At 38.0% G+C, this 25038-nt stretch overlaps 1 protein-coding gene across 1 annotated transcript in view; it reads right to left on the reverse strand.

Annotated features, from left to right (window-relative positions):
• DIAPH3 (diaphanous related formin 3) overlaps window positions 1-25038 on the reverse strand; it is a 266117-nt gene that overhangs the window by 97359 nt on the left and 143720 nt on the right. Inside the window, exons 21-22 of the mRNA XM_075432939.1 lie at window positions 21486-21725; window positions 15918-16047 (exon numbers count right to left, since the gene is read on the reverse strand). Of these exons, the coding sequence (XP_075289054.1) occupies window positions 15918-16047; window positions 21486-21725 (370 nt within the window). The remainder of the gene's footprint in view (window positions 1-15917; window positions 16048-21485; window positions 21726-25038) is intronic.

The raw sequence follows: 25038 nt of genomic DNA on the forward strand, positions 1-25038 counted from the left end.
TATTCTATCTTGGATTTATATTAGTGGAATCAGATAAAACTTATTTCCTCATTGTTTATGAAGTAAATTTAGTATTTAAATACATTCGGTAGGAACAATATGTATAGATAAGAACATAGTCTGAGTTTTAGTCTCATGACTTGATTTTTTTTTCTTTACTTATTTCATTCATAATATACTGTACCTATAAAGATAAAGCTATCTTAAACTTCATCTAAAACACCCCTGTGGCCTATGACGTTACTAAGATCTGTAGTGCATCCATGATGTCGTCCACTGAGTGGACGGAAAATATACAATACACACACAATGAACATATCTTCCTCTCATAAAAGCCTGACAGTCCCGAAATGACTAGAGTAAAATGTTGCATAGCAACTATAATCCCTTTCATAGCAGAAAGGTTAACACAGCTATAAAATGATCAATGGCAACCTGTTAAAATGCTAACGTAACCTAAGAAAAAAAAACAAAACACCAAACAAATATGGAGACAATTCACTTGTCTAAAAGGAGTAAGAGAATATAAATGTATGTTGATATTATAATTTATAAGTCGTCATTTGGTTTATAAACACAATGTTTTAAACCCTCTGTTTACTCAAAAACACTGTTTTCTAATTGTATGTTAGACTTGGCAGATTTTCATTTAGTGATCGGTAAGCTCGAACCATCACCAGGTAGGTCAGTTGGCTTCAGCCATTAGGAAACTGCCTTGTTTGGGAAGCAAAGCTAAAATTAGAAGCTGACACTGTTGACTGCCGATGTGTCTCAGTCTTTACAGGTTCCAGCAACAAACATGATTTTAACATAAAGTCGTACTTCTGCTGTCATAAGAAGCCTTTGAGGGTAGGCACACACACAATTTTAAGACACTGACTTACTCAGGAAGCTGCTAAGAAAGACAGAATATAATACCTTGTGCTTAATGTAACTATCGATAGGACTCTTCACAATATAGTTTGTCTTGCACAAAAAGAGTCCACCACATAAAATTAAAGTGACGTACTTGCAAGATGTCAGAATGATAAGACTCAGCAAGTACATCGGTTTTAAAATAAAACAAAACAAAACAAAACAAATCCCGCTACATCAATTGCAGGTAGCAGCTGAGTAACAGCTACATTCTTTTATCCAGATAAAATAAAACAACAAAACTCAGTGCCTAGAGCTGATCAACGGGTTGTATACCAGAGAATTTTGAAGTATTGCTTCCAGCAAAGCAAATTTTTTATTTCTATTACTTCAGTTTTTTTGACCTTGAACAGTTACATATTTGATCAAGAATCTTTACATCTCTATCTTCTTCAGGAGGTTCTTCTCCTCTGTCATGATCTTAAGTTGTTTCTGAATATAAAAATTCAGCATTCCTTTGATTCCAGCAGTGCACAACTATTAATATATTTTCCTTTAAGACTGTATTTCTGGTGACAGCCTCCAGCAGAGGCTAGCTCACAATATGCTGGTATTCATTTGGTACTATTGCCTTTGCAACTTTCAATTTAGTGGAAATAGATGAAAAAAGAATCAAATCAGTAAATATAAGCAACTCTTCAACAAAAAGATTACATGAAATACCTGCGAACCCTCCCTCGTGCCCCTCTAGAAGACATGGTACAAAATCTGAAGGGACATAGAAGAATTGCAGAAGCAATTGCTGAACCATGACCCCTAATCCTGGGAGGATTCAGAATCACAGAATCACAGAATGTTAGGGGTTGGAAAGGACCTCTGTGGGTCATCTAGTCCAACCCTCCCACCAAAGCAGGGTCGCCTACAGCAGGCTGCACAGGACCTTGTCCAGGAGGGTCTTGAATATCTCCAGAGAAGGAGACTCCACAACCTCCCTGGGCAGCCTGTTCCAGTGCTCCGTCACCCTCAGAGGGAAGAAGTTCTTCCTCATGTTCAGACGGAACTTCCTGTGCCTCAGTTTGTGCCCATTGCCCCTTGTTCTGTCACTGGGCACCACTGAAAAGAGCTTGGCCCCATCCTCCTGACACCCACCCTTCAGATATTTGTAGGCATTTATAAGGTCCCCTCGCAGCCTTCTCTTCTTCAGGCTGAACAAGCCCAGTTCCCTCAACCTCTCCTCGTAGGGGAGATGTTCCAGTCCCCTCATCATCCTCGTAGCCCTTTCAGATAGAAACCCAAGCCAAAGTGAAGTAAGCAACTCATGATAATTTGAGAACAAAGTCAAAGACTGGGGTTTTGAATGTTAGCGAGCCCACAAAACCAAGCCGTTTATTGAATACAATGGATATGTGCCTGAAGGCTCTCCCATTTACACTCTCTGAACTCTCATACCTCTTTTTCAAAAAGGCTCCTGATATTTTTATAGGCATTAATTAGATTTCCTCACCTTCTGCCTTTCAGAATTGACACAACATTGCTCTTCAAGTTTTCTCTCAATTCAGGTTTGCTAATACCATGGTTATTCCAGAAGCCTCTTCACCTGCTTCTGTTTTAAAACCTTTCTGTATAGTATTTCGGATCATGACTCACAACCCTTTTAATGTTTGCATTACTATTTCTACAGTGCTACTGGAAATACATTATCTGATTATCTTACAATAAAATACCCTTTTTTTTTCTTGATCAAAGTTCTTATTACAGTATCAAGATGCATGATCTTCATACTATCGATTTTCGTTTCTGTTACTCTGCTTCCCCAGGATCATTCAGTGATGACAACATAATCCTCCCCTCAGCTGGCAAAGCTGTCTATCCCTTTGTCAGAAATGTTCATTGGTTCTACGCCACAATTTTATTTTTTTGCCACATTCCTTTTAGACAGTATTTTATGTTTCTTCCACTTCTTATTCTAATGAATATTCTCCCATTTTACATAATATTAAATACTTTCCTGAAGTCAACATAGACTTCCTGTGTCAAAAAAAAAAGAAATTAATAGTCAAAGCTAGCAGATTAGTCTGCTATCAATAAATTCATTTTCATTTTATGCTACTCTCATTAACCTTCACATGTCTGATTATTCTTTCCTCTATAAAAACTTTCATATCGTTAAGGTCAGACAAAGAGATGTGTAATTGCCCAAATCATTCTTTTCTTCTCAGTTTCTTAAATATTCTGTAGTCACACAACATTACTATAGCCACAGCAAAACCTGGTAAAAAATATACTTACTAAACTTTTAGTTCCATATCTCAGAATGCAGAAATGGAAACTGGTATTTACAATATGAGAATACGGTACTCTGGATTTTTTTCTTTCAACAAATTTCTATGGAGACATTTTACTCCCCTCTTCCCCATCCCCAGATCATTATTCTTGCTTAAAATCAAAGCAAAATTTCATCTAGTTTTGAGACTATCCCTGTCTTACCTTAAATCTTACAAACAATTCTTCAAAGCAAAGCAATACTACTTGTGTGCTCCCTCATTTATATTGCTGTAAACCTGCCGTCACATTTTGCAACAGATATTTCAGCTGATATTTCATAGATCGTAGATGCTGCCCAACCTGCATGACAATTTTACGTGACGGTCACAATCTGCGTATCAAGAGAACCTTCCTGTTGCCTACAGATATTTCGCTTCCCTTGTAGTATTCTGGCCCCTACATTCTGAGAGGAGAGTGACAGTGAGAAGCTGATCTCTAGCCTGATGCAGAAAACTAGAACATATTATAAAGAAATATTTCTGAAAATATACTCTTGCTTTTGCCATTTGAACATAATACTGGATGGAGGAACAAAGTTTACTGAATAATTCTGCATAATTGCCCAACATATTACTGATGCAGCATTTAAAAGCAAAATTAAATGTCAAATTACAGCCTAAACCCCGCCTCCCCCCCCAAAACCCCAACCAAAAAAACCTCTGTATTGTCAGATGGTTTAGAGCATTAACAAAGAAATATTAAGTTAAGTTGGGCAGAGAGGAACCTGATGAGGTTCAACACGGGCAACAGTGCACCTGGGGAGGAACAACCCCATGCACCAGTACAGGCTTGGGGTGGACCTGCTGAAGAGCAGCTCTGTGGAGAGGGACCTGGGTGTCCTGGTGGATGACAGGTTAACCATGAGCCAGCAGTGTGCCCTGGCTGCCAAGAAGGCCAATGGGATCCTGGGGTGTATTAAGAGGAGCATGGCCAGCAGGTCGAAGGAGGTTCTCCTTTCCCTCTACTCTGCCCTAGTGAGGCCCCATCTGGAGTCCTGTGTCCAGTTCTGGGCTCCCCACTTCAAGAAAGATGTGGAGCTGCTGGAGAGAGTCCAGAGGAGGGCTATAAGGATGGTGAGGGGACTGGAGCATCTCTCCTACAAGGAAATGCTGAGGGAGCTGGGCTTGTTTAGCCTGAAGAAGAGAAGGCTGAGAGGAGACCTAATAAATGCTTATAAATATCTCAAGGGTGGGTGTCAGGAGGATGGGGCCAAGCTCTTTTCAGTGGTGCCCAGTGACAGGACAAGGGGCAATGGGCACAAACTGAAGCACAGGAAGTTCCGTCTGATCATGAGGAAGAACTTCTTCCCTCTGAGGGTGACGGAGCACTGGAACAGGCTGCCCAGAGAGGTTGTGGAGTCTCCTTCTCTGGAGATATTCAAGACCCGCCTGGACAAGGTCCTCTGCAGCCTGCTGTAGGTGACCCTGCTTCAGCAGGAGTGTTGGACTAGATGACCCACAGAGGTCCCTTCCAACCCCTACCATTCTGTGATTCTGTGATTGGCAGGTTTCTGTAAAAACCAGCAAAAGCCTGAAATATCTAATAACAGTGGGATAAGACCTAGTCGGATATACTCACTCAGTGTCACAGAAGACTGAAAATACACTATTTATGCTTTACTTCTCCCAAGACGACATTTTCTGTTGTCTTCTACAGTCATTTTCTGGCTTCCTTGCCTTTTTTTTTTTTTTTTTTTAGTGTGTGTAACCAGTGTATACAATACTCTTGTTGAAATCCTTTTTTCCCCAAAGCCTCTTGAGCCCTCGGACTTCCGCTTCTGCAACCAAAGCAGACTACAGTTGCACACATGAAAAAGGCACCTCCGTAAGCAGGATTTCATTCAAATATGAGCACCCTAATGTAGTGTAATTGGTAAATAATGCATAAGCTTTTTTGTTTTTTTACCCATTTCCCTAGTAACTAAATACTGCCATCAACACGAATAGGCCTCAGGCCGTATACTGTGCCCTATACTACCTACACGAGTCCTTGCCTGCTAGACTTGTTATAAATTTCTTTTGAGAATCTCGTTGCCAAAATGCAGCCTGACACCTCATGTCTCTTTTTACGGTGTAGACTTTAAGCTCAGAACTCAAAAATAAGGGCAAAAGTTGAAAACAGAGACCCTCCAGTGACAAGCACTTCACTGATGGTCAGTTACCCATTATTGGATTGCTACTGAAAAAAAGAAGCAGCTGCTAAGGGAAGGGGAAAAAATGGCCAAGCAACAGGACATGGCACCTGCCACAGCATGGGGAAGTAACATCCTCCCCGTGGTGCACAGTACACAGTGATACAGTGCAGTGGTGGCCTAAGAGCTGCCCAGAGACAGAATCGTCTTATAAAAGAAGAAATCAGATTTGGAGGAGGGCAGAGAAAGAAGATTCTCGCATGAGTTGCGGCTCCCCTCACTGCAGAGCTCTTGAGCCTCATCACTTTGACCCCTGGAGACCCAGACCATGAAGTACTGCGCTGACTGCAGTGTATCGTACATTCACAGCTAATTTAGGATATGATTGTTAATAATTAACTGCTTTGAATACGCAGTGATAGTGATTAATAATGATTAAGACTGAACCATTAGCATGAAATATTAATGAATATCAGTTGGGTAAACTTTAAAAGTTTAAACCCAGGCAGTTTTATCAGTCTTCTAAAGAATCTCATCACTGAAATCTCTAACTCCCCGAGACAGACACAAAGGTAGCAAGATACACAAGCCTACACCTACATATACATGCACTTGCAACACTTCCCTGCTTTTTAAAATAAAGCGTTCTAACCTTCAAGGGTCTATACATCTGCACAACATATTCAGCTTTTCTATTCCATTGCCCTTTCCACCATTTTAAGGCTGCTCCTGCAACTGATTTCTGCATAATCCATTTGATATTTTTTCCTTCTCTTTTAGTAGGTATCTGCATTGTTCCCCTATAGAGTATTAGTAACAGTCTCTTTGTCTTAGTATCACCATCACTTAAGATGCTACAGCAATGAAATCTCTCAGTAACATCCAGATAGTGATACCCTGTTCAAGGGCAGGAAGGCTCTCTAGAGGGATCTGGACAGGCTGGATCAATGGGCCAATGCCAGCTGTAGGAGTTTCAACAAGGCCAAGTACCGGGTCCTGCATTTCAGTCACAACAACCCCATGCAACACTAAGGCTTGGGGAGGAGTGGCTGGAAAGCTGCCCAGCAGAAAAGGACCTGGGGTGTTGGTCAACAGTTGGCTGAACATGAGCCAGCAGTGTGCCCAGGTGGCCAAGAAGGCCAACAGCATCCTGGTTTGTGTCAGGAATAGTGTGGCCAGCAGGAGTAGGGAGGTGATCGTGCCCCTGTACTCGGCACTGGTGAGTGTGCACCTGGAGTACTGTGTTCAGTTTTGGGCTCCTCACTACAAGAAAGACATTGAGGTGCTGGAGCGTGTCCAGAGAAAGGCAACGAGGCTGGTGAGGGATCTAGCAAACAGGTCTTATAACGAGAGGGTGAGGGAGCTGAGGTTGTTTATTCTGGAGAAGAGGAGGCTGAGGGGAGACCTTCTTGCTCTCTACAACTACCTGAAAGGAGGTTGTAGTGAGGTGGGTGTTGGTCTCTTCTCCCAGGTAACTAGCGATGAGATGTAGTGGCCTCAAGATGCATCAGGGGAGGTTTAGATTGGATATTAGGAAAAATTTCTTTATTGAAAGTGTGGTCAGGCATTGGAATAGACTGCCCAGGGAAGTGGTTGAGTCACCATCCCTGGAGGTATTCCAAAAAACGTGTAGATGTGGCACTTCAGGACATGGTTAACAGACATGGTGGTGTTGGGTTGATGGATGGACTCAATGATCTTAGAGGTCTTTTCCAACCTTAATGTTGTATGAATCTATTCTATTGCTTAGTGCTCTATAATATTGTAAAACTAATTGCTAAAAACTTTACATGTTCTCTTGGTCTTTACAACAAAAAGCAATAAAGATGTCTTTTTAAAATTTTTTATTATTTTTAAACAATGGTTTCTCAAAACCTTTTTCCATACGGAATTCTTTCCCTGCCATTACTTTAATACACTTCAGTATTTATTTTAAGGCTAATAGCACACCTTACAGTTACTGGTCTTTTCTGAAAGCCAAATCAACCCAAAATTTCAATTCATATTACTGTTTATCTCGAGCCATAAAATGTAGTATTTGCTATTTTGAGTGCCATGTTTATATAATCTTCGTTATAAGCAATCTAACTTGCTCTCAGACATAGAGTTGCTTTTTTCCATCAAGGAAAACACGTCACAGGAAGGCAATCCAGTAACTCTACTCTTTTCATAGTTAGGCACATTGATCTAATTTAAATTAATTTCTACTTGTGGTAATGTAATTAAGTGAAGCATTTTTCTCTTCTTTATTACCTTCACACCCACACTTTAGTTCACTTCCTGACTGTGATATTCTAACCCTGTTCTAACAACAGCTCTTAATTTTGTCTCATCACCTCATTTCACTAGGACATTTCTACTCCTAGTAACAGTAAATCTGTACTGAAGTAACAGTAAATCTTTAGAAATCACAGTAGGTATAACTGTTCCCCAAATCAGCAAGTTCCTTTACAAAATTAAGTACTGCATTCTTGTTTATACAGTTATTTCACTAATTCTCATTTTGTCCAAATTTGATAGCAATTTTCCATGGGGCATAAAATCTAATTCTTTACTATGATAAAATTCCTGAAATTAAGTCCACAATTCTTTCAAGATTTTTTTTCACTTGATGTAAGGAATGCTTTGTTTCTTTAGTTGCCCTTAGACTAACTTACAAGAGTATTCAACAGCTCTTGTAAAGCATACATTAGCTTCTTTCCATATAAACTAAGGCATAAGATATGTTTGATAACTCTCTTGGGTCCTGTCTTGATATGCAACCAACAGGATCACAGACCAAGAAACTACAAGTTGTCACAGGTGCAGTAATAGAGTGATATTCACTCAGAGGACAAAACCTGTGTTTTCACTGTAAGGTTGATTCCTGAAATTTTGTGACTACTACCACTGCATTTTGAGTTACAGCCCTGTGTGTACCAGAAAGTTGCAACATAAGCCTTTTTTCACATTATTCTCTGCCTTTCATGGAAATCTCTGAATAGCTACTTTCATAAACCTACATATTAAAAAAACCTTCTAAAACCACAGACAAATTATATATCATAAGAGAACCTACCTACTTAAGAGTGGAATTAATTAAATTAACATGTGAGAATCAACCAGGATACTGTTCCTTTTTCAGTACTCTGAAGAACTGTTTTCACTCTCTTTCTGAACAGCCATCAAAAAAGGAAATTCAGGTAACAGATACAGAACAAAAAAATGGACCTCTAAAAATGAACCTCTGCATAGCCATCATTCTTGAAAACTATCATGTAAGGCAGAGAAACATCCCATACATAACATTAGAAATTGGAAAATAAAATTTGCATTTAGAAAAAAGGAATTATCAAAAAAAGGCATAATTAAGATAAAATTATTTATCATTTTAGTCACAAACATTTTTCAAAGTAACTGAATGGGTTACCATTCCATACTGTGAGTCTCCTATAAGAAACCAGAAACTTGTGCAATCTGAAAGACAGTGGAATCGCCTGTTGATTTCGGTACTGACCAAATATAGTACAGCACAGAGTAACTCATGAAGTTTGTAATGCTCACTGAAAGTACAGCAACCCCACCCAAACAAACACAACAACTCTGACTACCTGGAACACCCCCTGCGAATTTGCAACCTAAGACTAAACAAAAGCCCAAGCCATGCATAGCAGAAATATGTCATTTATTAGTACACAGAAATTTGCCATAGACTTTTAGAAAATCTGTAATAGGAAAAAAACCGTCTCCTTTTGACACATGGATTGCTTATAGCATATATATTAATACTATTCTCTCATGATGTCCTAACATTTTAAAATGTTGTAGGTGGGGGTATTCTGTCTTTTAAGGAATATAGATTAAACTTCACATTTATAGTCTGGTTCCTAAATTTAAAAAAAAAGTGAAATTAATCACCTAGGAAAAAAACTAATAAAGTTTCAAAAATGAGAAAATGGCTAAGTTACTTGTAAAGCAACAATGAGTTGACTTTCAGGGGAAGGAAAACCTGCAGTTTTATATTGTTTTTACAATATGAAAGAAAGACTCTATACATTGTTACCTCTAAGGTCTGTGTAAATTATAGTCAATCAAACAAAACAGCACCCTGGATAAATACAATATAATCCTTTAGAATACCATAAAATAAGAAATTAGTAATGCATACTAAATTACTAAAATATTTCTTTTCTGGAATACTAATAGAAAAGCAGGGAAGTCATTACATTTAAAAGAACAGACAGCTTTAATTATATGAATCTTCAGGAACTGTCATATCAGTAAGCTCATTAGCTGCAATGAAAGTTCCTCCTGCTGATCTAAGAGTGCTTAAAAAACAGGATTTGTTATACTTCAAAGCAAAAAGGTATCTTTAATTCATGTACTGTAACAGTGAATTAAGCCTACTTCTAGTATTACAAAAGTAGAAACGAAAACTTTAGCACATAACAGAAAAAACCCAATAAGTACCCTGAAGTAAACTACCGTTGCATAGGTCATATGTCCCTTGTTGCTTGCCTGTCAAAGTTATATTTAAAAAAATTAAAATTTATTTTTCTAATGGAATAATTAAGTTATATAATGTGAATGTTTCATCATTTATAAAATACTGTAAAATACGTTAGCTTCACAACTAACAGACTTTGTCACTGCTTTTAAAGTCTTCCAAGCTATGTTAACAGCTCACTGTAGGACAATTACTGAACAATATTTAATGAAATGCAAAGAGCAAGAATGTTTCTTCTAAAAAGGATGAAAAGAAAATGAGTTGTTAAACATTGTAATGTTCCAATGTTCACCATTTTGAATCAGAAATAACTTGAAAGAGAAGTTTTAAGAATGAGTAAGTACAAAATAAAAGAAGATATATGGTATGCTACAAACAGGCTGGCTGATACAAGCACAGTCATGTCAAGGAAGTATTCTAAAAAGGATCTTTTAAGTAACTTGTTTTAAGAAACTTGTAGAAGACTCAACAATCACTTGATGGTGATTACACCAAAACCAGCAAATGCACAGTATAGCTCTATTTTTATACAGTGTGTTCAACACAGTTTTACGTTAATATTGTGCAAAAGTTATTGACACTTCTTCCTGCTACACTAATTTGGATTTATAATTAGAAGGGCACTTGCAAATAATACCTTTATGCCACATATAAAATGAGAAATTATTGTATTTGCAGAAATGAATATGCAGACAAGAAATAAAAAACAGCCCACTAAAATAAAATAGCTTGCAATAAAGGTACAGGAGAAAGGAATATACTTATTAAACTTCATTGATTTATTCTTAGGAATTACTTTTCAAAATTGCTTCAGAGCACAGTTCAGTGAAACAATGAAGGGAATGGCATTCCATCACTCTAGAAGGCTCTAACCTTTGCTACGACAAAAGGTAGAGAAAAGGATTTAGAAACAAATACTGGAACAAAATACAACCAATATGGTTCACAGAAAAATTTAACATTATATTAGTATGATACAAAACCAGAAAAGAATGATGTATCTCCTCATTCAAATTTGACCAAAGCAACATCTATGTAAATTGAACCTTGAACCTTCCCATCCAATGACAGGAAAAATCACGGCTGACTTCCTTACTTCTGTACTATCAGCAGCCTGTAACCCTTCGATGTAACCTTTGGACCCAGTGGTTTTCCAAATTTACAGGAAGCTTGAAGTGCCTCCAATAAATACAACCCAAGACAGATTGTTCTTGGTAAGTAGTAAGTTCTTGGAATGGAGAAGATGCTCTATGCCCTTAATACCCAAATTATGTTCTAACACAACCAGTATTTCTTCTGGAATAAACATATTTGACCACACGATCACCAAGATAGAAAAATTTTGATGGTTTCCCCTGTCACTCTCCCTAGCAGCCATAATGATGCCTTGTAATATCTGCTGTGTTTCCCAGCTCACTGTAGAACCCTCAATGAAAATCATTCTTAGTCAACTTGTTAGTCTTCATCAGCATATCAATAAATTACATCAGACCAGGTAAGTCCAATATATTGGACATGGCTGATCACAACCACAGATTCACAGAGGTTTCTGAACTGACTTTCCGGTAAGCTCAAGCAAAAATAGTGAACTCATTAAGAATTTACTGTGAAAAACTTGGTGCATACAAAATCAACTTGCTTCACAAAAATATACTTCTGCACAAGCACTAAAAGGTTTAAAAAACAAACAAACAAACAAACATGAGCTGCAGTCTCTGGGATCTGATGGATTCTCCAAAATTCCAGTGGAATCGTCTTTTAAAACAAAATGGAATTTTGCACTTAGGGAGACAAGTATAAAAAACCACACTCACATGCTAATCTGTTAAATACATCCTAAGCCTTTGTCATTTTCATACAGTAAAACTGTAATGCAGAACACATCTCATAATACACTGAAGTAAATTCAGTATATAAACTTGAAAACATGGTCCCTGATTTCCATCCTACAACATACTCAGTGAGGTCAAAGATTCATCTAGTCAATAGCAGATATCTAAAAAAAGAACAGAAAACCTGGACTAACTGATAATTTTATTAGCTACTCTTTGAATGGTCAGTGTTTTATGTCTGTCTCAAAAGCCTTCCAAAAGACAATCCTCAGCTTCACCAAAGATGACTGTCTACACTGAAATAATGGCTTCTAATAAGGAACATTTTAGGTTTTCTGACTGATCTACAAAATTCGAGCACAATGAAGCCAACAACATACTAGTATGTTATGACACAAGCCAACTGCCCAGATGAAGTGCCTCTACGCGAATGCACGCAGCATGGGAAACAAACAGGAAGAGCTGGAAGATGTCCGTGCTGCTAGAAAGCTACAATCCGTTTGCCCTTACTGAAACTTGGTGGGATGAATCCCATGACTGGAGCGTGGCTGTCGACAGCTACAGGCTGTTTAGAAGGGACAGGCAGGGAAAGAGGGGTGGAGGCGTTGCCCTCTACCTCAAGAAATCAATTCAGTGTGAAGAGCTGTCCCTGAAGGATAGCCATGCGCAGGTCAAAAGACTGTGGGTAAGAATCAGAGACAGAGGCAACAAAGGAAACCTGGTTGTGGGTGTCTACTACAGGCTCCAGATCAAGGGGAGCCTACTGACGAAGCCTTCTTCCTCCAGCTCCAGGAGACTTCGTGCTTGCAGTTTCTCTTCCTGCTGGGGTACTTCAACCACCCCAACATCTGCCGGAAAAGTAGCACAGTGAGCAGAAGGCAATCCAGGAGATTCCTAGAATGCATCGAGGATAACTTATCAAGCCAGGTAATAGACAGCCCTACCCAGGGGGATGCCATATTGGACCTTAGGGTCACCAATGTAGGTGAGCTCATCAGTGATGTCAAGACTGGAGGCAGCCTGGGCTGCAGTGACCATGCATTGGTGGAGTTCACAGTCCTGAGGGATACGGGAAAGGCAAAGAGTATAGTCAGGACCCCAAATTTTACGAAAGCCAACTTCCAGCTCTTCAAGCAGCTAGTCAGTAGGACCCCTGGGAAACAGCCCTCAGGGGCAGGGGGACAGAACAGAGCTGACAGATCCTTAAGGACGCTTTCTGCAGAGCGCAGGTGCTGTCAGTCCCCAGGTGTAAGAAGTCAGGAAAGGAAGGGAAGAGACCAGCATGGCTGAGTCGAGACCTGCCAGTCAAACTAAAGGGCAAGAGGGAATTGCACAGGCAGTGGAAGCAGGGTCAAGTATCTTTGGAAGAATACAGGGATGCTACCCGGTTGTGTAGGGATGACATCAGGAGAGCCAAGCCGCAGCTGGAGCTGAACTTAGCAAGGGATACTAAGAATAACAAGAAGGGCTTCTACAGGTATGTCAGGCAGAAAATGAAGGTTAAAGAAAGTATACCCTCCCTGATGAACAAGAATGGTGAACAAGTATCAACAGATCAGGAGAAGGCTGAGGTACTCTACAACTTTTTTGCCTCAGTCTTCATTGGCAACCTGTCTCCTTGTTCCTCCCCAGCTGATGAACTGCAAGATGGGGATCAAAGAGATAAAGTCCCTCCCACTGTAACGTTTGTGACCACTTGAGGAACCTGAACATACATAACTCTATAAGACCCGACGAGATGCATCCCAGAGTCCTGAGGGAACTGGCTGATGTCATTGCCAAGCCACTCTCCATGACATTTGAAAGGTCATGGCAGTCAGGCGAAACCCCTGGGGACTTGAAAAAGCAAAACATTGCATCCATTTTTAAAGAGGGTAGGAAGGAGGACCCTGGGAACTACAGACCTGTCAGCCTCACCTCTGTGCCTGGCAAGATCATGGAGCAGATCCTCCTAAAAGCTATGCTAAGGCACATGAAGGACAAGGAGGTGATTTGAGACAGCCAGCACAGCTTCACCAAGGGCAAGTCCTGCCTGATCAACCTAATGGCTTTCTGTGATGAAGTGACAGCATCAGTGGACAAGGGAAGAGCTATGGATGTGATCTATCTGGACTTCCGTAAAGCTTCTGACACAGTCCCTCTCAACACCCTTCTCTCTAAATTGGAGAGATACGGATTTGATGGGTGGATTGTTCGTGGATATGGAAATAGTTGGAAGGTCACAGCCAGAGGATAGTGGTCAATGGCTCGTGGTGTCCCTCAGGGGTCAGTACTGGGACCAGAAATGTTTAATATTTTCATCAATGACATACACAGTGAGATCGAGTGCACCCTCAGCAAGTTTGCAGATGACACCAAGCTGAGTTGTGCAGTCAACATGCCTGAGGGACAGGCTGCCATCCAGAGGGACCTGGACAAGCTGGAGAGGTGGGCCTGTGTGAACCTCATGAGGTTCAACATGGCCAAGTGCCAGATCCTGCATCTGGGTCAGGGAAATGCCCGCTATCAATACAGGCTGGTGGATGACGGGATTGAGAGCAGCCCTGCCAAGAAGGACTTAGGGGCAACTGGTGGATGAAAATCTGGGCATGAGCCAACAACGTGCGCTCACAGCCCAGAAAGCCAACCATATCCTGGGCTGCATCAAAAGAAGTGTGGCCAGCAGGTCGAGGGAGGTGATTCTGCCCCTCTACTCTGCTGAGACCTCCCTTGGAGTCTTGCGTCCAGCTCTGGAGCCCTCAGCACAAAAAGGACATGGACCTGTTGGAGCAGGTCCAGAGGAGGGCCACAGAGAGGATCAGATGGATGGAACACCTCTCCTACGAGGAAAAGCTGAGAGAGTTGGGGCTGTTCAGCCTGGAGAAGAGAAGGCTCCAGGGAGACCTTATCGTGGCCTTTCAGTACATAAAGGGGGCCTACAGGAAAGATGGGGAAAATCTTTTTAGCAAGGCCTGTTGTGACAGGACAAGAAGTAATGGTTTTAAACTAAGGCAAGGTAGATACAGACTGGATAGAAGGAAGAAATTTTTTACAATGACGGTGGTGAAGCACTGGAACGAGTGCCCAGAGAGGCAGTGGAGGTCCCATCCCTGGAAACATTCACGGCCAGGTTGGATGGGGTTCTGAGCAACCTGGTCTAGTTGAAGATGTCCCTGCTCACTGCAGGGGGGATGGGCTAGATGACCTCTAATGGCCCTTTCCAACCCAAAGCATTCTGTGACTCTACAGTAATGAAAAAAAAAGTGGCCAGTTAACACTGGGTTCTATGAAAATAATGCATAAAATTTTGAATTTATACACAGCAGAAACTCCTTCTATTACTAGTACAAAGAGTTAGATGAAGGGCTTGAAGCGTTTGACAGCTATTTAAAAATACTTCAACTTTTAAGTGGTTATAATGTACCAGCTAAAATTGGAAACTTTAAGAACCACAATAACAGACAGATGTGAGTGACCACTATCTCTAGTTCTTTATCAGGAGCAGGCTTTGCAAAGCTGTATGTTGTGGCAGAGAGACTGACTGAGGCATAAGAGTGACACTGTAGAAAGCAATACAGATAAACAGTGATATTCTCCAAACTGACATAAACTAAAAAATGATTAACTGAGACAGTCCATCCAATCTTCTTTTCTTGCAAAAGTATGACAGTGCTGAGGTGGCATCAATTTCTGACTCCATGCTTAGTCAGTTTAAATTACTTAAGCTGTGATAAAATACCGAGAAGGCACTCTTTATTAAGAAATTAACTGCAAAAATCTGCTGCTGCTTATATTGAGATTTACCATATTCTATGGTGTGCGATGAAGCAGTAAAAAAAGGAATTTATTTTTCCAGATTTCCAATGCTACTGTTGCATGAAAAACATACACACAAGGAAGACAAAACCGTTATGATTCATGTTTAGAAATAAAATTATTAAGTGATGGTATGACAGCCTCTTTGCATTTCTGAATTAAAAGAAGCTGTTTGATTCTATTACATTCTATTACACTTACCATATAAAAGATTGAATTTAGAAATAGATTAAGATTTGTTAATAGAAATCTATTTTGGACAATGATTCTAGAAGATATGTTAGAAAAAATGTAATGTGAAATTCTGTGGTAAATATTAGAGGACTAAACAATAAATATCTTCTAGACCACTCACAGCAGCTCAAATTACTGAGCTATGATGTAGACTATTCATGTTTATTTTTAAAATAATGTTAGTAAAAAATAAATATTATCTCACATTAAAGACACTGCAATGCAATCAGAATCAGAGCTTTTAGTTAGTTATACAAACCTTTACTAGCTTTATCTAAATGCTGAAAATCCTCAACAAAATTCAGGACATCCTGGTAGTTTTCTTCACACACTTCTACAAGAAAATGGAGCAATGTTGTTGTTTGATCTGCTGACTTCGTGTCCTTCAGCTAGAGAGAAAAAAATAAATGTTACAACACTGAGAATAAGATTATTTCTGACTATTTTGATAATTAATATATATCATTAGTTGTGAAGCCAAGAAAGGTAAGAACAAACTGATGAACTGGTACAGCTCTTCTAAAGAAAACCCTAAGTAATTGGCTGTTTCCTTTCCCCTATTGCTAAAAATCCCTAAAAAGATCACACTAAATGTTTTTTAATTCTATGTAATAATTGAGTTCTATACTCAAAAACTGTACACATTTCTCTTTTAAAAATGTAACTAATTAAGCAATATAGGAATATTTGCAAAACTGTGAATAGACTCCTGAAAGTGTATAAAAATGAAAATAAAAAACAGAGTTAAATCAGCAAAATCTAACAATACATGACACACATATTCACTCCATGACATTATCCTTATGTATGAAGCTAACTCTAGCCTAACAATATTTACGCAGTGGAAACTACAACCTCAACCTGCACAAGTTCTTGTTGTTATCATTTCTCAGTATGGCAAACAAGAGTTCATAGGCTTCACTGTTTAAAAACTTCAACTTCTAAAATTCTTATGCACAAACTTTTTTTTCTGCATCCTTTATACACACAAAATTATTTTAAGCCTGGCTGTTTCAAAACTTGCATCTACTTGTGCAAGAACACTAACAATTGGCAAACACTGTTATACATTTCTGTTGCATGCTCCTGTTTGAGTCAGTCTTTTAAATCATCGGAGAGATTTTTAGAAAATGACATACAGTGTCATTTTAAAATTACGTCTCATATGAAAGTGTTTCTTCACTACTTAAAAACTATTTCTGCATGAAACAATTTAACAGAAGAAGTATACATGTGCACAGGCACATAAGAGGAATGCACCCATACTAAAGGGCTACCACAATTGCACACAGACATCTGATTATCATGGGAAAATGTCTTTAGCACATTATTACAACTAGCATAAAACAAGTGGAAAACTCATGTTAGTTTGTTTCACCTTCAAGACTGTTCTTTAGTTTGGTTATCACAAAAAATACAAGTGATCAGCAATGCTCAATGGCGTAAGAGTAACTACAGAAACCAGGCAGAAAGGAAAAATTATCTTTCTTTCCAAAGAGGGTGCAAATCCAGTCACAGAGCTCAATGTTTATTACTTCCGAATAAGGAACTGAGAGCAAGATCAATTCAAATTTAAATACACATATACATTTATAATTTTTTAAAATATATAATACCACAGTTTTTCCCATGGTTGCAATTTTTTTTTCACAATTCTTGTGCTTCCCAATATCCTCAGAGATCACTCAATGGCGATTTTATTGATCCGATTTAAAAAACAAATTAGACTACATTGTTTGCTTTTCTCATATTATATGTAAATTGAAATGGAGGATTTTGGATGGTGGTTATCACTGAGGTTGATATTTCACACTTCACTCTAAAAAGTGAGTGATTACTTTCAAAGATCAAAATGACATTATCTTAATAAATATGATGAGATATACTCTTCCACAATGTATCTGTTCTCCTTCAGACAAGTGAATTAATAATAATGTGAGACCTAACTTTCAAAATAAACAAAAAATGGAATACATATATCAAAACCAACAAAATGTATTCTAGGGTCATTATTGCATACAATGTTATAAAATAAGTTACGTCTACTCTACTGGGAATCTCAGTGAAAAATGTGTCACTAATTAAAATACCACACACAATTTCTACAGTGTGACACTGCTTAAAATACATGTAGTTAACAAAAGTTAGTTTTTAAAAAAACAGTGTTATAAACATGCATATAATTTTAATATATCAGTATTTAATAAATTATTATTAGCATATCAATATCATATCTCTCTTCTGAGAATACACACGCATGTTCTCTGATGCAGAAGAAATATCACAGTTCAATTCTATGCAATGCAGGGAGAAGGCAAGATATGGAATTGTCTTCTGCAAAGTGGATAGTTCATATAGTTCCCTGTGCATAGTTGGGCACCAGTGAGGAAGAGCTGATAAACTGTATATTCTTCAAATATTACAGAAACCAGCATCTCTGAAGAACAGAAGCCACTGCAAATTTCTTAAGTTCTCGGGACCCCTACTGAAAACTGCTGTGCAGACCACCAAGCAGTGCGTAATTTGCAGCTTTCTAGTTTTGGGCCTGGAAGGAATATTGACTTGGGTGTTTTTTTCCTGCTTTAACACTAATATTCTTAATAGTTGAACCAGTTTATTATTCTCAGAACAGAGAAGATCAAGCATTAACCAAGACACTACACATAGTTAAGAAAATCTCCAAAATTACACATACATAGTTTTACCTCTGTTTCCAGACAAAGTGATGTGTCTAAGACACAATTTCATAACCAGTGAAGGCTTTGCACTCACGGACTTCCTAAACAAGGCCACAATTGGATGAGGCGAATTAGGAACTGGTGACTAGTACCCTCATACACATTGGACTGGACAGTCCAGAGTTACCTCCAAAACCTAGCTGTTCAATACTGAAGCAAGCAAGAAAAATTGTAACAGAAATCAGATCTCAATTCTCCATCAAATCTGCTGATATACTGGAATGTCGCCAAGTACCATGAAGGCAGAAAACTGTGCCTGATGTGATGAATACCTGGGTCTTTCAGTATTTGTCTGGGATGATATAAAAATATAACATTCTCAGATTATACTGGTAGTATTAATTGACTACATAGGTAGGATAGTAAATGCAAACTCACAGTGATTCTCCCTCTGAAAATCTGTCTAACTTCAAACGAACAAGTAGTCGACTGTAGGTTGCACTGTCCTTGTATCTAATGGCAGAGATCTGAAATTTTACAGGCGACCTCTAAGGTGGCCATAGTTGCTCTGCCTCCCAGAAAAATCTATAATAGTTGGTCCTTCTTTCCTAACCATAGAATGGTTTGGCTTAGCAGGGACCTTGCAAGACCATCCAGTCCGACCCCTGTGCCACGGACAGGGACATCAATGCACTAAATCAACTACTGTTAAGGCGGCATTATCTTCCCCCTTGAAAACTTTTTGAGTACCATGGTCTGGTATTCAAAAAGTAGCAATTTGAAGTGATGTCAAAGGAAAAATATATGAAATCTTTGTCACCGGAACTTTGGTTTTTTATTCCCACATTTCTTATGTAAATGAAACACATGGAGTACTATGATATATGTTTATGCTTAAATTAATGAAGTCCTGAAAGCAGTAAAACAAGTATCACCATTTCTAATCATATAACAATACAATGTCAAAATTACACTGTACTAAGCGTTTTGATACTAGGGAGCAAATAATGTTTTTTGGTCCTTATAGCTTTGTGTCTGCTTCACCTGCAGACTACTGGTAGTGATCTGCACTTCTCTTGAGCAGAAGGCTGGACTAGATGCCTACTGATGTCCCTTCCCACCTGAATTCTTCCATGATTCTAAGAAACATGCACACGCTTCCCAAGTAGTTAACTAAATACTCTATTCAAAATATTGTTTATTTTAGCTCTTAATCTGGCCTCATGTGACTCTTTGAGAATTATTAGCTTATCTGGATTTCAAAAGCTTTCCACAATCATCTCCCCTATCAAGTTCTTAACTATCTTTGCAGTTGGAAAGCTTGGTTAATTTTTAAGCAAACTTCTTTTGTTACCAGCAAAGCCCATTATTCCATCTCCTACCTTAGCTACACAGAAAACAAATGTTAAATGCCTTCTTTATCACAAATTAATAACAAAGGGACACTGTTAAGTCCTCCTCATGTTCCTCTCCTTTCTTTTCTAAGCTAAACACACCCAAATGCTCTTTTCTCAATTTAGAAGCGTTACACGTTACTATCATCCGGATTCTCTCCAGTCAGTCTATATCTTTTCTGGAGTAATTCAGACAAGACTTCACTTAAAAACTTAACAGCACCAAATAAGCAACAGGTAATTACCATCTTTATAATACATAGAAGGTCCACTAAGACAGACATTTTTTTCCTCTCAAATACAATGTGGTAACCTCCTGTAAAGCTAAATAACCTGTAAGCGTGCAAATCTAAGTAACTATGAGATCTTAGATTATCAAATGCATTTAATGGCAGAGCACTATAGAGTTAGCCAGCGCTTAAAGCCCATTTTCTGGAATTCTGCCTAGCCATTGACTCCTTACTTGCATTATCTGTACACATAAGTTCACTTTCCTATGTGTAGTACTTCATGGTAGTCTTCAAAATTTTCAACTTCTAGATATTAAATTATTTCTCCAAGATATTTTTTTAATTTTCATCCTGCTCTGCAAAGTGCCTGTGATGATTACCTACGTATTGTTTTCGTAAGTATATTTACTTTTTTGTTGCCTTGTGCATTAAAAATACAGACCTAGGATAGATTCTTGCAAAATCATACCTAAGCAGTAAATGCACCCATTCATTAGAGTGAGAACTGGAGAGAGAACTTTTAGTATCTTCCTTCTGGATACGTTTCTCAACAAATTGTACATTTAACTCAATAGTTTCATCTCTGCTGTATTTCTTTAGGTGGTTGATGCATGCTTAAATGTTTACTTTAGACTAGGGAAGGTATATAACTAATTCTCTGTGCATATTTAAGTTGTAGGTATCACATTCAACACTCGAGAACCATAGTGAAAGAATTCTTCTGAAACATGGCAGAGCAAGGGTGATTATCTTACAGAATGTAAAAGTTAACATACCGTATTTTCTTCATCGTGTAAAAAGATAAAGAAGCTGAGAGAGGACAAAGAGCATGCATAAAATTCCAGATAATTCCTTTCTCATAAGGACTATCACATACACGTGCACTCTGTGCAGATTTTGCAGTGACCTCCCAGAGGGCACAGAAAAAAAATAAATAAAAACACTAAATAACAGGAAGGCAATTATGACTAGAATTGATTATAAATTAACACTCAGGAAAGTATAGATGTCTTCTTGTCTATACCTTATACAAAAGTTGAAAGAGTGAAAATGTAAGGAAAATTAGAAGAAACAGGGAACTGACGAAACTGCACAACAACAAAAGAGAATCAGATAAGGAAAATATTTATGTAAAAGGGAAAACAACTGTATTAAAACAGATTAAATGTGGCAGTCTTAGAAGTGCTCAGACTTGTAAGACTACAACACTACTATGATCACAGTGAAGTGGTCCTTCCATAACCTTGCTTAGTTTTTATTATTATGATTATTATTATTATTACTCCCTCTGTATGGAATCTTCTAAAAGTTTAAACGCACGCCAGTCTCAAGATGACTGTAGACAGATTAGCTGTACTGTTCAAACCATTAATTAGTGCTAAGAATTATGAAAAACAAAACCAAACAAAAATAACTCCAAAGAATTAACTGCAGGAAAAACATCAAAACAAGGTATTTCAGCAGTGTAATAAAAAACAAATGGAAATGTGAATGTAATACTCAACATGGACATTTCAAAACTCACTTTACATAGGGAGCTGAGATTATATCCAAAGGTTTGTGCATTCCGAGAACCTGCATTCATGTAGTTTCCCATTAACAATACTAGTTCCAGCAGCTTGCTGAAGCTTTTACTCTTCTTTATCTCTTCACAGGCAGCACTCACAGCTATGATGTCAGGTTTGATGTTGTTCACCTGCTCCTCAAACTGAAGTTTAAAAAGAATAGCACTGAGCCGTGGCCGCAGTCTCTTCACGTTGCTCATCTGATTGAAAAGAAAATAGGAGACTTCCTTTAAAATTCATGCTACACTTTGGCACTGTACAAATGCATACAATCTGTAATGATTTATTGGTGTGACAGGCTTGAAGAAGCAATATATCTGCTATAACCGATAGCAAATGAACGAATGAATGAGAGACACTTGGGTAAGCAACTGAAATCCCATCTTGTGGTTAATACGAACTGCCCCCATCCTTTCCCAATAACTACTATGTGTAAGCAATAAAAGATAAAGTGTCATCATATATCACATCTGTCAACTCATATACCAAATCCTATAAAACTAATCCAAGTTTGTGACCCAGTAGTTGCAAAGTAATAAAAGTAGTTCACAAATTTTGTATAACTCAGGATGTACCAAAATAAGACAAATCTCATTTTCTGGTGCAAATACTTTAAAGCTGATTTCAATAAAAGCTTACTATAAACTTGGAGGAAAATAACAGTTTTGAAAAATCTCAGTTATGAAACACTTAATATAGCATACGTTAATATGCACCAGTATTCACACCTCACTATACTACTGGACCTTATACAGCTAATTAGGTACTACATAATGCTCCCAGGAAAACAGTAGCTTCTGTAGATCTTATGCAAAAGACTTGGCTTTTTCTATGGTTTACAGGTCAGGGATTTTCAAGAGAAGTTTCAATCTTCTCATATAACTTAGGTCACTGAATTTCCACTCCAGAGATACTTTGCATATTATTTACTACACCCAAAACAACACGGTTCCAAATTTTACTGCTTCTTTAAATTAAGGAACATTAGATGTACTCAATAATTTAAATTCCTCTGTCTCCCAAGTTTCCAATGTACTACTCATCCTTCCAGCTATATCACAGAAATCTTCAAACATTTTTTAGGTTTGGCAGCACATATAATCACATAAGCTTTCTGCCTTCCATTCTTGCTCCTTTTCTCCCTACCAGGTATTGTATGCTCCTCACATTTTTTTCTTCTTCAACAGCAGAAATCATGCTTTTTTTCCTCCTGCTCTGTGGTTCTGTTTGCACATGAGATCCCTGTTTTCTCACCAATTTGATGAATTCTGTAAGATCTTCTTCCCCATACTTATATTTTTCTCTCTCAAGGCGAGGTTCAAGACAATAATGTCTTGACAATTCCTGAAATCCTAAACTAAATTTTGTTTGGGTTTTTTGTTTTGTTTTGTTTTATTTTGTTTTGTTTTTAAATAAAAAACACATTATTTGCACTTCTCTATGCAAGAAAAGAAGCAATAATATTAACCCTTCTACAAAGTAACAGGTTTCATATAGTGGCCTTGAAAGTTTGTCTTTAAATTCGAAATAACCCTCTCCAAACCACACTGATACCTAAGATTTTACAAAATATCTCTCAACCCACATCTAGTCCATCAGTGCAAAAATAGCTCTGACAGTGCAACATTCACAAGTTGTTTAGTGTTGATTATCCCACCATACACTCAGTGAAAAGGATAATGGTGACACTATTCATCCATTTCAGTGCGAAGTCAAACAAGTTATCTTAAACTGATATTGAAAGCTGTCTAATCCAAAGGGTTTGATATAGAAGCAGAAGAGGATGGAATTTACAGTCTATTTTATTGCTTTTACTGTGACAGTAGTAGAAAATAAAATCAGGTGGAGTTAACATTTTATGCTGCGAAGTCACTTCTGCAATGCCTGCCTGGCAGTGCAACCATCTGACCATGTCCCATTGAAGTAAACCTACCATCTACATTTTAGTTCAGCTAAGAAATCTTGAAGTAAAATAAGCAATCCTTTCCACTAGCCACACTTTGATTTGCATCACAGGGCAGAGCACACAAACAGGATGTCTTTCAGATGAAACTAGGCTGACAATCAACTCCACTACTGAGCTTTAGTCCACAGACTGCCTCCAGTCTGGTCCTAAAATAAAACACTGAAACATATATAGTTTGAATGTTAGCTCAGTACCAACTGTAGGCAGATATTCTGCACTCATCATACACTAAATAGCATCCAATAGTACAGTAAAACTCTTACTGAAGAATAGGTAAGCAAGGATAATGGGACCTGAATTTAAATAGGGCATTTCACAGTGAAATAGAAATGGAAATACCTAAAACCCACCTAAAATGAATGTAGTGCTCTTACAACTTTACACCCAATTTAGGAATAAATACCTAAAAGAATATTAAGGTACTGGACAGAGGCAAGTGTCACGAAGTAATTCTTCCAGCTCCATCAGAAAGATTCAGTATTAACCGCTTTTCTTCAAACAATTCACTTACTATATTTATATGTATTTATATTTACTATTACTCAGCATATTGAGAAGAATATTCTTACTCCTAAATTTTGTTCTCCATTCAGGAAAAATTTGAGACTAGACTAGAAAAACACAAAACTCCACTGAAATCATCCAGATTTTCACTATTTGTCCTTACTCAGGGTGCAACAGAGACAATCATTAATATCAAACCATGGGAGCTAACAAAATAAAGTACAAGTTGCATTGATTTTAAATGGTAACAAACTCAAGATACTACAGAACCAGCAGATGATGCTTCATTTATTGACTCTTGCCTTCTCAGACAGGCAGATTCTTGAAACTGAAATAATCAGGTACTTTAGATCACAAGGATGTGTTGTTACACAAACATCGGCAAGCACATATGCATGAAAGATGTTTTCATCAGAACCAGCTGAACTACAAGAAATTAAGAAGTTCTGTATGTAAGTCTTAACGATGGGTGCACAAATATGTAATCTAAAAAATCAGAAACAGAAGCACATGACAGAAACACAATAGAAATGCCATTGGGCTCTTTTTTATTACTGTTTTTTAAACACTGTGAAATCCCTAATTCATGTACAATGCATGTAGTTGGTACTATTTGCTTATCTATTTGCTAAGCCAATAATTAAAAAGAGACGAGATTGAGAGTTCCTTCAGCAATATATGGCTTTGTGACGTGTCGTCTACAAATATATTCAAACTGTAGAATCCATACACCTTATCATAAGAGATGCTAAGAATTTAAGTGTTGTGATGTCAAGAGGCTTATGTTCATGCCTTATGCTTCTTTATACTCAGCATATAAGTACATAAGTCTACCTACATCCTCATAGTGGAATCCTGAAAATAGACAATTCAAATAACAAAAAAGGGAAAAGCTAGAGTGAGTGGACTATACATGTCAGAGAACTCAGTGTACATAATGAATTGTTCTATTTTTCAAGTAATAGTCCACAAGAATACCGTCACTATGTGCAAGTCCAAACGGAACTGAGAACTGAGTTGAGCTACCCAGTAGTAGCTTTCAC

Source organism: Opisthocomus hoazin, chromosome 1 (genome assembly GCF_030867145.1).
Source record: "Opisthocomus hoazin isolate bOpiHoa1 chromosome 1, bOpiHoa1.hap1, whole genome shotgun sequence".
NCBI classification, from domain to species: domain Eukaryota; kingdom Metazoa; phylum Chordata; class Aves; order Opisthocomiformes; family Opisthocomidae; genus Opisthocomus; species Opisthocomus hoazin.